Source organism: Chelonia mydas, chromosome 6, assembly GCF_015237465.2.
Source record: "Chelonia mydas isolate rCheMyd1 chromosome 6, rCheMyd1.pri.v2, whole genome shotgun sequence".
NCBI classification, from domain to species: Eukaryota; Metazoa; Chordata; order Testudines; family Cheloniidae; genus Chelonia; species Chelonia mydas.
In genome coordinates this window covers 32,194,202-32,209,473 of record NC_051246.2, presented here as the reverse complement: position 1 = coordinate 32,209,473, position 15,272 = coordinate 32,194,202, and the positions used below count along the sequence as shown (strand labels likewise).

General features: G+C 41.2%; 1 protein-coding gene across 2 annotated transcripts in view; it reads left to right on the top strand.

Moving 5' to 3' along the window:
• The window catches only part of LOC102945256, a 33,886-nt gene that overhangs the window by 917 nt on the left and 17,697 nt on the right, over nucleotides 1-15,272 (top strand). For both annotated transcript variants that reach the window (XM_037899709.2, XM_043548876.1), the window contains exons 2-6: nucleotides 7,003-7,356; nucleotides 8,200-8,526; nucleotides 9,268-9,378; nucleotides 10,286-10,687; nucleotides 14,447-14,758. In XM_037899709.2, the coding sequence (XP_037755637.2) occupies nucleotides 7,003-7,356; nucleotides 8,200-8,526; nucleotides 9,268-9,378; nucleotides 10,286-10,687; nucleotides 14,447-14,758 (1,506 nt within the window). The remainder of the gene's footprint in view (nucleotides 1-7,002; nucleotides 7,357-8,199; nucleotides 8,527-9,267; nucleotides 9,379-10,285; nucleotides 10,688-14,446; nucleotides 14,759-15,272) is intronic.

Here is a 15,272-nt window from a genome sequence, read left to right as displayed (position 1 = left end):
TAGCCTCTGCTGTACTTCCTGTTCCATACGCTAGGGTTGTGCTGCTGTGTGCTGTTAGTCAGCTGCCCTTAACCCCCAAGTTGGCTACATGGTGAGCAAAGTGATTCCCCTCTATCAGTAATTTGTACAATCAGCTGTTCTTAAATTAGTTAAAAACACATTGGGACTTATTTAGATGAACTGGACTTACATTTTGCATTCAAAGACTGATCTTGCAATGCAAAATTGCCCTTATTCAAAGAGTGCAGCTCACATAAATGAGCCTCAGGGTTCTTTCACAAATTTTAGCACAGCTCACTGTGCAAACTTTTTATTTATATATAAATAAAAAATAAGTTGGTTGGACTGGAGCCTGGGACAAGCTATTGCCACTTAAGCGGCATACCTCTAGGCTGGTATTCTTTTTAAGTAGGCAAGAGCACATGAAGGATTGCAATAGCAACACACTTGTGCTGGTCTGTTGCTGTGTTGACTGTTCAAGATGGAAATACTCAATTCAGGAGAAAAAAAAAGAAGAAAGTATCTGTCTACCTCCTTTCTAGTAGATTCAGATTTTCTGACTATGATTTACCCTCCATGCCAGTGCATAGCACCCTTTAAATCACGGCCGGAGTCCTGGGGTAGCAGCAGGAGCTGGGAGCCTCGGGACTCGGCAGCAATTTAAAGGGCTCCAGGTTGTGGACCTTTAAATCACTGCTGGAGCCCTGGGGTAGTGCTGGTGGCAGTGGCTGGGAGCCCCGGGCCCTTTAAATCACTGCTGGGCCATGCCGAAGGACAGGCTAGGGGAGTCTGGCCCCAGCCCTGCCCCTTCCACCCCATGCCCCGCCCCTTCTGGTTGAGCCATCCCCCCACCTTGCTCAGGATCCTGTCCGCCCTGCATACCGGTAAGTCCCTTAAAATATTTTCACTCCTGGAATCAGTTATTCTCCCACCTAACTCAAGGCTCTCAGTTCTTTATTCAAAGGCTAATTTTAAAAAAAGCAATGTAAGTTTACATTTTTAGAAATTTCACCAAAATAAAGGATATATAGAATAAAACAAAGGGAAGTTTTGTAACTGTATAGACCCAAGCAAGACCCCAAACCTACACAGTGTAATTGCTTCTTAATCCATAAAAAGCTGAAATTTCAGGAAGTATAAACAACAAAATACTTGGGTTGCTAGACCATGCCAAAGCCTGTGCCAAAAACCCAAGTAGAAGCCCTTCAGGGAGTCTGGGTATGTACTCTTGTTGCTAACCCATGCTGAAGGCCATGCCAACATATCTAGTTATCCATGCTCTAGCTAGCTTAAAGCTACCACAGGTATGCTTACATGTGCTACAATCACATTTTTCATTTGGAGTGCAGACATACCCTGCATGACCACTAAAATAGGCTTGTAAAAGGATGCCAGCTGTTTCTGTGGGACCAGATCCTTAGGGCTGGTTATGCAGAAGCGATGGATGGGGTGACCCCTCACTGCCATATAAACTGGGATTTATCCCACAACAGTTGGGTCAGTGCAGGAACATCTCACTCCTTCACAGAAGCAAGTTGGGGAAGTGTTTGGGAAGGGAAGAGGAGCTCACATAAATCAACTTTTTGCCTCTCTAATGAGCTCCCAATATCCCGGTTCCTCTCCATTACTTGGGCTGCAGTATCACACAGCCACCTGCTGTGGTATGGAGGATGGGACCAAGATCTCTGTATTCTAAAATATTTTTCTTTTTCTTTTGTTTTGTAATATCCTTCTACTTCTCCACCTCATCACCTCCTCTGGCTGTCAGCTCCCTTTCAGTGCTGTCAGCTGAAAGGGCTGCGTTAGGGGAGAACATCCCTTTTTAAGTTCCTTTGGAGGCTGTGGGAAGAAAGAAGAAACCAACCCACTATCACACACATCATGGCGCTATAAATTTGCAGTGCCTTGCTGATATCTTACTTCCACCACAACCACCAGGGTGCAGGAATCATTCTGCCTCTGTGTAGGGGTGCGTATGAATTAATTGGACACCCATTAGGGAGGGGTTTCCCCCTCCACATCTGCTGAAGTTGCCTCCATAACTGTACAGCGCAGTTGGGCTGCATAAGTATGGTGGGGTGGTTCCCCACTTCTTCAAGATTCTGCAGTAATAATTAAATTCTTGAGACCACCATTAGGCCTCCTATGGTCTGTACAGGTCTTGTCAATGCAATGAGTACAGTAAGAAAGTGATACAACCTCCACTCTCCCCTGGTAACCTTCCTCACGCTCAGCACATGCCATCTCTTGTCATCTCTCCACTCTATGGAGTGTTATACAACGATTCCTGAAGGTCCTCGTATGTGAGCAGTCAAACTGCCTGAGCTCAAGAAGTTGAAAATCAACAACACTGAACCAAATGTGAATGCACCAGACTTAGGGGGAGATCACCCATTTGAGAGACTGATGTTGCAGTTCTCTATATTATTTGGTGATGCTGCATTACATCGTCCTGTGCGTACAGAATGCAGGAAATACAGAATGCAGCAAATAGAGACAAGAGCAGAAATGTACCTGAATGGAAACAGTGTCCCCAAGCAGGCCCATAGGCAGCCATGCAAAAAATGTGTATAGGGAGACACCTTTTCTTTTATTGTTGTCATTTAGACGTGCCCAAGATTGAGATCATTTTGGAGATCCTGGAGTTCTTCCCTGGCTATTTTGAAACAGCCTGTGAAAGTCTGACACATTTCCAAAGATAGATTTTATGCAAGAAACTATCTGTATTTATTATTCATCTGTCTCCCCAAAGGGAAGGGAGAATTTTTTATTTCAGAAGGTGGAGGAAGCTACCAAGGATAGGCTGATCTAGATTTGATTTTGACAAATAGGGAAGAACTGGTTGAGAATTTGAAAGTGGAAGGCAGCTTGGGTGAAAGTGATCATGAAATAATAGAGTTTATGATTCTAAGGGTATGGCTACACTTCCAGATGTAAAGCGCTTTGAGTTAAACCAGCTTTTGTAGAGCGCAGTAGGGAAAGCGCTGCAATCTGTCCACACTGACAGCTTCAAGCACACTGACGAGGCCACTTTTGTGGCACTTGCAGCGGCATTGGGAGCATTGCATTATGGGCAGCTATCCCAGCATGCAATTGACTGCAACGTGCTTTTCCAATGGGGGTGGGGTGGGGTGGAGTGTGACAGGGAGTGTGTTGTGTGTCTGTGGGGGGAGAGAGAGTGGGCTTTTGGGGGGCTGAAAGCATGTCAGGGTGCTGTCTCGTAAGTTCAGACAGCAGCAGACCTCCCCCTCCTCCCCGCCTCTCTCTCTCTCTCTCACACACAGACAGCATTCCACAGTAACGGCTTGCTTTGTCTCGGAGCCAGCTGTCAGAAACGGAGCTTCAAAGGGCATATCCGCATTCCTAGGCGAGTTCAAAACAACGACAAGAGTGGCCACTTGACTTAAGGGGATTATGGGACGTTTCCGGAGGCTGATCAGAGCGCAGTAATGCAACACCTCGTTCACACTGACGCCCGGGCGTTTCAGCCACTACACAACAAGTGTTAATCTTCTCGCCGAGATGGAGTACCAGCAGCGCTGTAGCCGTAAAGTCAGAGTGCTCTATCTGCCTTGCCAGTGTCGACGGGTAGTGAGCTAGGGCACCCAGGGCTGCTTTAATGCGCTCTAACTCGCAAGTGTAGCCAAGCCCTAAGGAATGGTAGGAGGGAAAACAGCAGAATAAAGATCATGGATTTCAAGAAGACAGACTTTAGCAAACTCAGAGTTGGTAGGTAGGATCCCATGGGAAACAAGTCTAAGGGAAAAACAGTTTGAGAGAGTTGACAATTTTTCAGAGAGACATTACTTAGGGCACAAGAGCAAACTATCCCACTGCATAGGAAAGATAAGCCAGGATGGACTCTTGCCATACTTCCTAACCAGGACAACTTCATTAGTCTCAAAATCAAAAAGGAGTCCTACAAAAAGTGGAAACTCAGTCAAATTACAAAGGATGAATAAAAAACAAAACAAAACACACAACACAAGCATGTAGGGATAACATTAGAAGGACCACGGCACAAAATTAAATTAAAATAGGTAGAGACATAAAGGATAACAAGAAAACATTCTACAAATACATTAGAAGCAAGAGGAAGACCAAGGACAGGGGAAAGAGTGAGGAATGAGGGAGGAAGATAACAACAAAAAAAATGGAAATGGTGGAAGTGTTAAATGCTTTTTTTGTTTCAGTTTTCACCAGAAAGGTTAGTAGCAATTGGACTTCTAACACAGTGAATGCCAGTGAAAATGAGGTATGATCTGAGGCTAAAATAGGAAAAGAACAAGTGCAAAATTACTTAGACAAGTTAGATGTTTTCATGTCAGCAAGACCTGATGAAATACATCCTAGAATACTCAAGGAGCTGCCTGAGGAGATATCAGAGACATTAGCGATTATCTTTGAACACTCATGGAAGATGGGAGAAATTCCAGAGAGCTAAAAGATGGCAAATATAGTGCCAATCTATAAAAACGGGAATAAGGACAACCTGGGGAATTACAGATCAGTCATCTTAACTTCAGTACCCAGCAAGATAATGGAGCAGATAATTAAGCAATGAATTTGCAAACACCTAGAAGATAACTAAATAACAGTCAGTATGGATTTGGCAAGAACAAATCGTATCAAACCAATATAATAGTTTTCTTTGACAGAGTAACAAGCCTTGTGGATGGGGGAAAGTGGTATATGTGGTATATCTTGACTTTAGTAGGATTTTTGATACTGTCTCACATGACATTCTCATAAACAAACTAGGGAAATATAGCCTAGATGGAGCTATAATAAGGTGGGTGCATAACTGGCACGAAAACCATTCCTAGAGAGAAAAGGAGTACTTGTGGCACCTTAGAGACTAACAAATTTATTTGAGCATAAGCTTTCGTGAGCTACAGCTCACTTCATCGGATGCATCCAATGAAGTGAGCTGTAGCTCACGAAAGCTTATGCTCAAATAAATGTTCGTCTCTAAGGTACCACAAGTACTCCTTTTCTTTTTGCGAATACAGACTAACACGGCTGCTACTCTGAAACCATTCCTAGAGAGGAGTTATCAAGGTTCACAGTCATGCTGCAAGGGCATATTGAGTGGGGTCCTGCAGGGATCGGTCCTTGGTCCAGTTCTGTTCAATATCTTCATCAATGATTTAGATAATGGCATAGAGAGTACACTTATAAAGTTTGTGGACAATACTAACCTCGGAGGGGTTGCAACTGCTTTGGAGGATACGATTAAAATTCAAAATGATCTGGACAAAGTGGAGAAATGGTCTGAAGTAAATAGGATGAAATTCAATAAGGACAAATGCAAAGTACTCCATTTAGGAAGGAACAATCAGTTGCACACATACAAAATGGGAAATGTCTGCTTAGGAAGGAGTACTGCAGATAGGGATCTGGGGGTCATAGTGGATCACAAGCTAAATATGAGTCAACAGTGTAACACTGTTGCAAAAAAAGCATCATTCTGGGATGTGTTAGCAGGGGTGTTGTAAGCAAGACACAAGAAGTAATTCTTCCACTCTACTCTGTGCTGATTAGGCTTCAACTGGAGTGGTGTGTCCAGTTCTGGGTGCCACATTTCAGGAAAAATGTGGACATATTGGAGAAAGTCCAGAGGAGAGCAACAAAAATGATTAAAGGTCTAAAAAACATGACCTATGAAGAAAGATTGAAAAATATGAGTTTGTGTAGTCTGGAGAAGACAAGACTGAAGGGGCATGATAAGTTTTCAAGTATATAAAAGGTGGTTACAAGGAGGAGGGTGAAAAGTTGTTCTTCTTAACCTTGAGGATAGGACAAGAAGCAATGGGCTTAAATTGAGGCAAGGGAGGTTTAGGTTGGACATTGCGAAAAGCTTCCTGTCGGGGTAGTTAAGCACAGGAACAAATTGCTGAGGGAGGCTGAGGAATGTCTGTCTTTGGAGGTCAAGAACAGGTGAGACCAGTGGTTCTGAACTTATTTACCATTGTGGGCCGCATATGCAGCACTCTGTGTGTTATGTGGGCTGTATCCACACAATATATAAACTACCTGTAAGGCCCTGAGGATGTCACATGGACCACAGCTGTGTGCTGATTGGGCCACAAGTGGCTTGCGGGCTGCGGGTTGAGAACTACTGGATTAGACAAACACCTGTCAGGAATGGTTTAGTTATTACTTATTCCTGCCTTAAGTGCAGGGGACTGAACTATTGAGGTCCCTTCCTAGTCTTACACTTCTATAATTCTATGACAAGGAATTGGTGGTGTTGTGTCCCTCTACCCCTCACCCCAGTGGCGATGGGGACTCAGCAGCACAGATTTTCCTTTAGAGGAGATGTACAAGTGGCTTCTGACTGGGACACTGAGTCTAGTGTTGAGGGCGCTAGCCTGGGACTCAACTGGGTTAAGTTCTCCACTCCACAACAGACTTCGTGCTTGGCCATGGGCAAGTCATTCAGTCTCTCTGTGTGTCATATCCCAATGGGTAAATTGGGGATAATAGCACTTCCCTACCTCACAGGGGTACTGTGAGGATAAAATACATAAAAGAGTCTGAGGTGCTCAGCGATTATGATAAGGGTCCATATAAATGATTATGATAGGGTCCATGTAAATACCTGGGATGAATGGATGGATACATAGAATGCACATTTCTCTTCCATTAGGTGCTGCTGTAGTTCTACCACAAAGCTCCAGTGTATTACATGTAATATGCATTGTATTCACTTCTAAAGTCCCTCCTGCATTGTAGTTCCTAAGGACCAGGGCCACCCAACTAGCCTGTGTTATCTCTATTATTTCATTCAAATAAAAGCAAAAATTGTTATTCATAAAGCCATTATCAATTTAGAAAGGAAAGCTTTCATTAGATTTCCATTGAGACAGGTTACAGAGGATTATGGGTCAGGAAACAGGCTACTAAAATACCGAATGATCCTTCAGCCAAATAACTGCGTTAAAAGGAACCTTGCCTTTAGGATGTATTGCTCAAAATATATACTTTCTGTTTTTGAAGAAACTCTTCAAGTGCTGATGGGAAGCACCCCACAAATAGTGTCACTGAATGATAACATCTCCATACCATGCAATCTCTCTGGGTACAATACAGCAGAACTGGATCTCAAGAATGTGGGAGTTACCTGGTATCTTAAGACTCCGAGAGCAGACCAAAAAGAGGAAGTATTCACATTTCTTATTGGAGACCATACTCCCCATAGAAATGGGGCCAGTATGTCTGACAGTGACCTGAGAAGAGGAAATGCTGCACTCTCTCTCCCACAGATTCAGTTTAAGGAAGCGGGAACATATACCTGCCAAGTTACCGTCACCCCTTTTGATGCTCAGGGAACAGCTGTTTTAGAGGTAGTTGGTAAGTGATTTTATTGTAGAATTTCTTTCATATTGTATCCTGGGGACTTGAAGGCAGATTATTTGAATATGGGAGTCCATTTTAGGGTACTAGTTTCCTCACCCCACGGAGCCCCTGTGGAGGAGTGGGAATTGCATGATATAAGTGGAATAGCCCAAGAAATTGGGTAAGTTGTGCTGCCAGTAATGATGGCAGGAGTTTGGTGAGCACACCTGCCCTGGGAATGTATATGTGGATTGGCAGTCTTCATCTTTGGGGTTTGTCCTGGTATTTTCTGTATATCTCCATCTTAGTTGCCTTGGAGAGGGCACAATCCCTGTTCTCTATTCACTGTCACTTTCCTTGCTACAAGCAGAGAACACTGCAGCTCATTTTCCCCTGCAACATCCCCACAGTGGTATCAGTCTAAATATTCCCCTTCCATGATTTTTTTGCAGATGAGGGGAAATATGGATCTAAATAAGCCTGTCTGTCATAATTGCTAAGGTTCTAGCTAGATAAGGTTTTCATTATCCAAACCTTAGTCTTGCAGTGGCATTTTCACTAGTCAGAAATGCTGTAAATCTGAGACACTATTATTCTCTCTCTATAAATTTTTTTTAGAAATAGCAGAGAATAACAAAACTGCCAAGGTCCTAATGAACATTAGTGCTGTTTATCATCCAAGTAATATTCCCTACTGCAGTCATATTTCCGGGGAAAAATGACTCGTTTAGGGAAAAAAGATGAAACATTGCACATATCAGACATTTAGGTAATATGTGTGTTACAACAAAAGTAACATTATTAAAGTGTCACCATAGCTATGACTATAACCGTAATCTAACTTTTTTCTCCATACAGCTCAACCAACTGTCAGCCTGTCTCCAAAGGAAGTTACAATAGAAAGCGACAAGGAGAAGACTCTGTCATGTGAAGTCAATAAGTTCTATCCAAATTCGGTTGACATTAAGTGGATGAAGATTTCAAAGAATAATCAGGATAGTAGCGTAACAGCAGAGGATATCTGCACAGGAGCCTCTGTAGAAAATGAAGATGGCACATTTAATGTCACTAGTAAATTAAGGCTGCAACCGTCTTTGCAAGATAATGGAAATGTCTATAGATGTATTGTGAGTCACAAAACATTTTCTGCCAAGTTACTTCTCAATAGCATCTTGACTGTCACAGGTATCCATCCCCTTTAGGGTCTTATCTCTTTTCTTTTGATATGTCATGTGTTCCAGACTGCTGTGGCTAGACCTCTTTTGAAGGCATTTAAACCATGTCAACCTTTTGCTATCCCTGGGGTGCAGTGATATCAGGTGTCACTTAGGAGAGACAGCGGGGCAGGAGAACTGGCCATGCAATGACACTCAAAGAAACAACTGTGGAATGGGAGGAGTGGCAGAGCAGCCCAGGAGTGCCAGTCTGCAAAAAGAAGAGGTTGAAATATGTTGGCGCCATGGACACTTTTGGATATTAGAGCTGTTCCAGGTGCACCATTTTAGTGGTGTGTATTTTTGGTGGTAGGTCAGGCTAACAACATTTTGGTGCCTCTCTAAGCTCACTGAGTTGATCCAGACTTGACTTTAACAAAAGGCTGTTTTTGACTCTACAATACATTGCAACACTTTTTTGTGGTCTTCATCCGTGAAGGTTTGCAAATATGTAATGTTTGAAGTGGGCGTTTCAGTACTCTTAGTGGTCTCTTATTACGACCTTTGGAAGCTCTGATCTGTTACAACAGAACATACCTGGCAGTTATTCTGTGGTCTCTTTTGTAGTTCAGTGGGTTATAATTTTAGGCCTACTTTAACTTTTCTGTGACATTTCAAATATTCAACAAGGAAATGAAGGAGTAGATATGTTTCACTAAATTCTTTGATTTGAGCAAGTTTAGGATTATCAGATTTCTTTTTTCATTCACAGCCCCCAGGTCCGATTCAAGCATTTTAATTGGAGCTGTCATTGGAACAATAATAGCCTGTATTATTGTGCTCGGTTTGGGAGTTTTCGTGTACAATAAGTGTTTTAAGAAAAGTAAGTAGTTTTAAAGGTGCACTGTGCTAATGAAATCCTAATGGAAACTCATAAACTTAGAATTCAAATATTCACAAGAGCTAACGCTAGTGGACAAACTAACAACAATCAGTACCTCAGAATGCTCTTTAGCCACCCATCAGTTAACTGAAGGTTAGTCAAATGTCCCAAAAGCAGGGCACGCCATTGCTTTTGTTCCCCTGCTTATCCAACCCCCATTTTCACTGAATCCTTCACTGCCTCTGAAGCCCTTTGGGAAAAAATTAGGTATTATTTTGTATTTGATTAGAACATTTTAAACAAATTGGAACATGATAGGTATTAAATAGGAGAAGTGACAGGCTTGGTAAGAAACGCTCTGCTTTCATACACTGTCAAAAAAGGATTTGCTCTTAAAGTTGCCTTTTATTGGTTTAGTAGGTGAGAGTGTCATTCTGAATTCTTCCATACAAACACAACATCAGTAGTAACTGGAATTTACTTAAAGTGATAACTTTTAACAATATGATCTATTTTTTTAGTACTAACTGTACAGAAAAAATACTGATACATAAAAAGGGAGATGTAACCCTTGCTCAGATACCCCTTTATTGAGAAAGATTTATGTGAAAGACTAAAAATTTGAGGACTATATGTATCTGACCATATAGTCACTTATCTACTAAGGATTGTGGAGAAGAAACAACAATTGGGGCATTTGAATCAAGGGAATTCAACCATATGGTATATTTAAAAATTCAGCATTGGTAAAGATAGTTAATGTTGGTAAGCGCAATGGTTTAGCATACAGAAATACAGTGTAACTTATGCAGCAGAGATAGAAAAATTGCAGTTCACCTTTTAGTGTCATTCTTCCCAACATGGTGCATTGTGCAACTAACTTACATATTTTCATATTTTATTGCAGTTCCACCAACAATAATGGTATTCATAGGGAATGTGGAAATGAAGCACTTAGAAGACACTTCTTTGTATTGTCAATTTTCTGGCTTTCGTCCAAAACCTATAACTGTAGCTTTTTTTCTGAAAAAGTATCTACAAAAAGAAAAGGAGAAAATTTACTGTTGGAACAGTGAAAAGGATGACATCCAGCAAGATGGGGAAAGTGCTGCTCTCCTGACTAAGTCAAAGAATTTTCAGTTTCAGATATACTTGAAGTCACTAGATAATGGCACTTATGAAGTTCCATGCATCATTCATATATCTCCAAACGTGCATGAGCTAGATAAGGCAGAGCTTTCTCTTGAAATCATACACGAGGCCCTTCAGCAACATCCTGCTATTGAAACAACAACACTGAAGGTCATAGGTAAGCAAAGTGCTTTGCAGTACGCAAAGTTTAGCTTCTTCAAGTTCAGTTACTGTCTGAATTAAGAACATAAGAACTGCCCCATACTGAGTTAGAGCAATGGATAATCCAGCTGAGTATTCTGTCTCCAGCAGTGGCCAGTGCCAGAGCTTCAGGGGAAGCATACAGAATAGGGCAATACTGGATTGATCTACCTGTGTTCCCCTCCCACACAGTCAGAGATTTAGAGACACCCAGGACATGGGGTTATGTCCCTGACCATCTTGGCTAATCGACATTAATGGACCTATGCTCCATTCACTTATCTAGTTCTTTTTTTAACACAGTTATACATTTTGGCCATCACAGCATCCCATACCAGTGAGTTCCACAGGTAAACCATGTGTTGACTGAAACAGTACTTCCTCTTGCTTGTATTAAACTTGCTGACTGTTAATTTCATCGGGTGACCCCTGGTTTTTGTATTGTAGGAAAGGGTAAATAACACTTTCCTATTTATTTTTTCCACACCCTTCAAAATTGTATAGACCTCTGTCAAGGTTCCTTCCCCACTCTGAACTCTAGGGTACAGATGTGGGAACCTGCATGAAAGACCCCCTAAACTTATTCTTACCAGCTTAGGTTAAAAGCTGCCACCACCAAAGTGTTACACAAAGAACAGGGGAAGTGCCCACTTGGAAACGTCTCCCCCCCCAAAATATCCCCCCAAGCACTACACCCCCTTTCCTGGGGAAGGCTTGATAAAAATCCTCACCAATTTGCATAGGTGAACACAGACCCAAACCCTGGGATCTTAAGAACAATGAAAAAGCAATCAGGTTCTTAAAAGAAGTAGTTTAATTAAAGAAAAAGTAAAAGAATCACCTCTGTAAAATCAAAAGATGGTAAATACCTTACAGGGTAATCAGATTCAAAACATAGAGAATCCCTCTAGGCAAAATCTTAAATTACAAAAAGACAGAAAAAGAGGAATATACATTCCATTCAGCACAGCTTATTTTATCAGCCATTTAAACAAAACAGAATCTAACGCCTATCTAACTAGATTGCTTACTAACTCTTTACAGGAGTTCGGACCTGCATTCCTGCTCTGGTCCTGGCAAAAGCGTCACACAGACAGAGAGACCCTTTGTTTCCCCCACCTCCAGCTTTGAAAGAATCTTGTCTCCTCATTGGTCATTTTGGTCAGGTGCCAGCGAGGTTATCTTAGCTTCTTAACCCTTTACAGGTGAAAGGGTTTTTCCTCTGGCCAGGAGGGATTTAAAGGTGTTTACCCTTCCCTTTATATTTATGACAACCTCTATCATATTTCCCCTTAATTGTCTCTTTTTGACGCAGAACAGCCCTAATCTTTTTAGTCTCTTCTTGTATGGAAGTCGTTCCATGCCTTGGATAATCTTTGTTGCCATTCTCTGAACTTTTTCCAACTCCACTGTATCCTTTTTGAGATGGGGTAACCAGAACTGGACACAGTATTCAAGGTGCCTGCACAATAAGATCAATATAGGGGCATTATGATATTTTCTGTCTTATTTTCTACTCCTTTCCTGGAAGTTCCTAACATTCTGTTAGCCTTTTTGATCACTGCTGTGTATTGAGCTGAAGTTTTCAGAGAGCTATCCATGATGACTCCAAGATCTCTTTATTCAGTGATAAGAGTTAGTTTAGACCCTATCATTTTTTTACAACATGCATTACTTTGCACTTTTCAATGTTGAATATCATCTGCCATTTTTTCATCCAGTGACCTAGTTTTTTGAGATCCCCCTGTAACTCTTTGCAGTCAGCTTTGGATTTAGCTATCTTGAATAATTTTGTAATGACTTTTGTTGACAATTTTATTGTTGACAGGTTCAAAGCTGGCATTACAATAAAATATTTCTTCTCAAAATGAATATTAGCTCCACATTGCAAAGCCATCTGATGGGAAATTCAGGCAGCATTTAACCTTGGGTTTTTCATTTATGGCATTTTGAGGCTGGGTGCTCTTTGTCTCTGTGGTTATATATAATACTTTGCCCCAGATTCCCTTTGCTTGAAGATCTATGGCTTTAGTTTCCCTTATTTGGCATTGCTGTTGGTAACATATTATATCCTATCTATGTGGTAATGTTAGTATCTCAATACTGAATTCTTAGGTATCTTCTCATATTTTTCCAAGAACTAGTAAAGTCACAAGGTGTTTCTCTAGTTTTCATTTGGACTGCTTGGAAACATGAATACTTGTGAATAACAGACCCTTTTAAGTATTCAGAAAATATCATGTAAATTTTGCACTGGAGAACTTAAAAGGTTACACTTGAGATATACATAGAGTCAAGAAGCAATTACAGATGCTGGGAAGTATGCCTTGCTAGCATGCTGGCCTGTGCATCGTGGCCCAAAGAAAGCATGGTCTGTGGCATGTTAAAATTAAAGTGGCTTCCTTAATTGGAATAAAAACAATGAGGAGTCCTTGTGGCACCTTAGTGACTAATGAATTTATTTGGGCATAAGCTTTTGTGGGCTAAAACCCACTTCATCAGATGCATGGAGTGAAAAATATAGTAAGCAGAATATATATTATAACACATGAAAAGATGAGAGTTGCCTTACCAAGTGGGGGGTCAGTGCTAATGAGGCCAATTCAGTTAAGGTGGAAGTGGCCTATTCTCAACAGTTGACAAAAAGGGGAGAATACCCCAGGAGGGAAAATTACTTTTGTAGTGTTAATGAGGCCAATGCAATCAAGGTGGCCCATTTCCAACAGTTGACAAGAAGTTGTGAGTATCAGCAGAGGGAAAATACTACCGACTCTCATTTAAAACCAGGGACTAACTGTATATTGAACTTGACCCCATAGCACAGAACTTTTCTACTGTGTCATTGATTTGGTTGGGGACTGGTCCTGCTTTGAGCAGGGGGTTGGACTAGATGACCTCCTGAGGTCCCTTTCAACCCTGATATTCTACGATTGACAACATGGGTGAGTTTAGCTGCTTAAAATAGATTTGTTGTCTTGGCATCACATTTTCAGTGTTGGAACAGCAACTGTTACATGTAGATTGAGAATTATTTTTTCCCCTGGACATTGTGATTTCAAGCTCTTTATAGCTTAATTGATCTTTTGTATCTGCTCCTAAAATTTATATATTGGGTCTAGAATTGAGATGACAGCTAGTCCTGCTTTCTCAGACTGACTGACTGCTTAGTAGAACAGCTGTATTAGTGTGTAACTCTACATACAGTGCATTAATAAAGCAGCTTTCTGCCTAAAGTTAGAGGTAGCAGTATGTAACGTCTGCTTTCTGTGCAGTGTACAATATTGATAGATGTCCAAAGAGATTCTTCTTGTGGGCAGTAGGGTAGATTTTTCCTGAATAAACATCAGCAAATCTCCCTTGCAAACACATGTAGAAATCTGCAGAGAGAGAGAAGCTTGAATTTAACTGCTTATTTTGTGATTCTGATCTTCTAAGTTCACCTTTAGGTGTACCTGAGCTCAATATTTTATTTGGCCTACTGTAAAATATTTTATTTGAGTGAACTATGACACTCATGTATGTTGAGTACAAAGTCTTAAGATAGCAAATGAGATGGATGAGGTAGAAGAGTCTAGACATAAGGTCTCCTGCAAGATGCTCAGCACCCCCAAATCCCATTGATTTCTATGGGAGCAGATGGCGCTCGGTACCTTACAGAACTGGTCGTGTGCTGATCATCACATTTTAAAAAGCTGATTCTTGTTAAATGCGCAAATCTCATTGTTTTACTTTCTAGCCATGCCAGTATTGGATCCAATCCTGTGTTCTACAGATGTGCCAAGACCAGATGAGCCTATAACTTTGACTTGCAGAATTCATTCTTTTTACCCTGAAACAATTGAATTGGCTTGGTATAAAGATGATGACGGAGTGCCAGAGAAACCCTTCATTAGTGACGTGACAATTGGACCACATGGACTTTTCTTCTGCACCAGTAGCTTAATATTACATCTTGCAGTTGAGGATATTGGAAGCAGATTCATCTGCAAAGCTAAACTTAAAGGCTCACACCAGTATAAAGAATCTTCTTGGGAGCTGGAAAATTTGAGTAAGTTAATTCTCAAAATACTATTTTAATAGTAGAATGAAAACTGTAACGACCATCACCATAACACACACATTGCTTTTAAAGCAAAAAATTATCGATCTCTGGGTCACTTTCTGCAGTACTCAGGTGCTCCCTTTTAAAAGGTAAAATACAGCCCTCCACAGAGAGCCAGCAGAAGGCCTAGGCACCATCAAAGCCACATTTTGTGGATTTAACTGCTGCATAGGCTTAGAGCTGCTAGATCTTTACATGGGGGTGAATTTCATCAGAAGGCCCATCCCCAGTAGGAAAACGGGTGTATTTTTATACATTAACACACACGTTAAAATCCTCTGGTAGACAAGACCGTTGCAATTTTAATAAGTAGGAGCTTTGGTGTCACCTCAGTGAGCTAACACGTATTAAAATATGGATTTTTACATATGTAAAACACCCAAACAAACCACGTTTTTTCTTAGTGAAGACAAGGCCTCTGTGTTCTCTGTAGGCCAGATCTTACACTCCTTATGTAGGC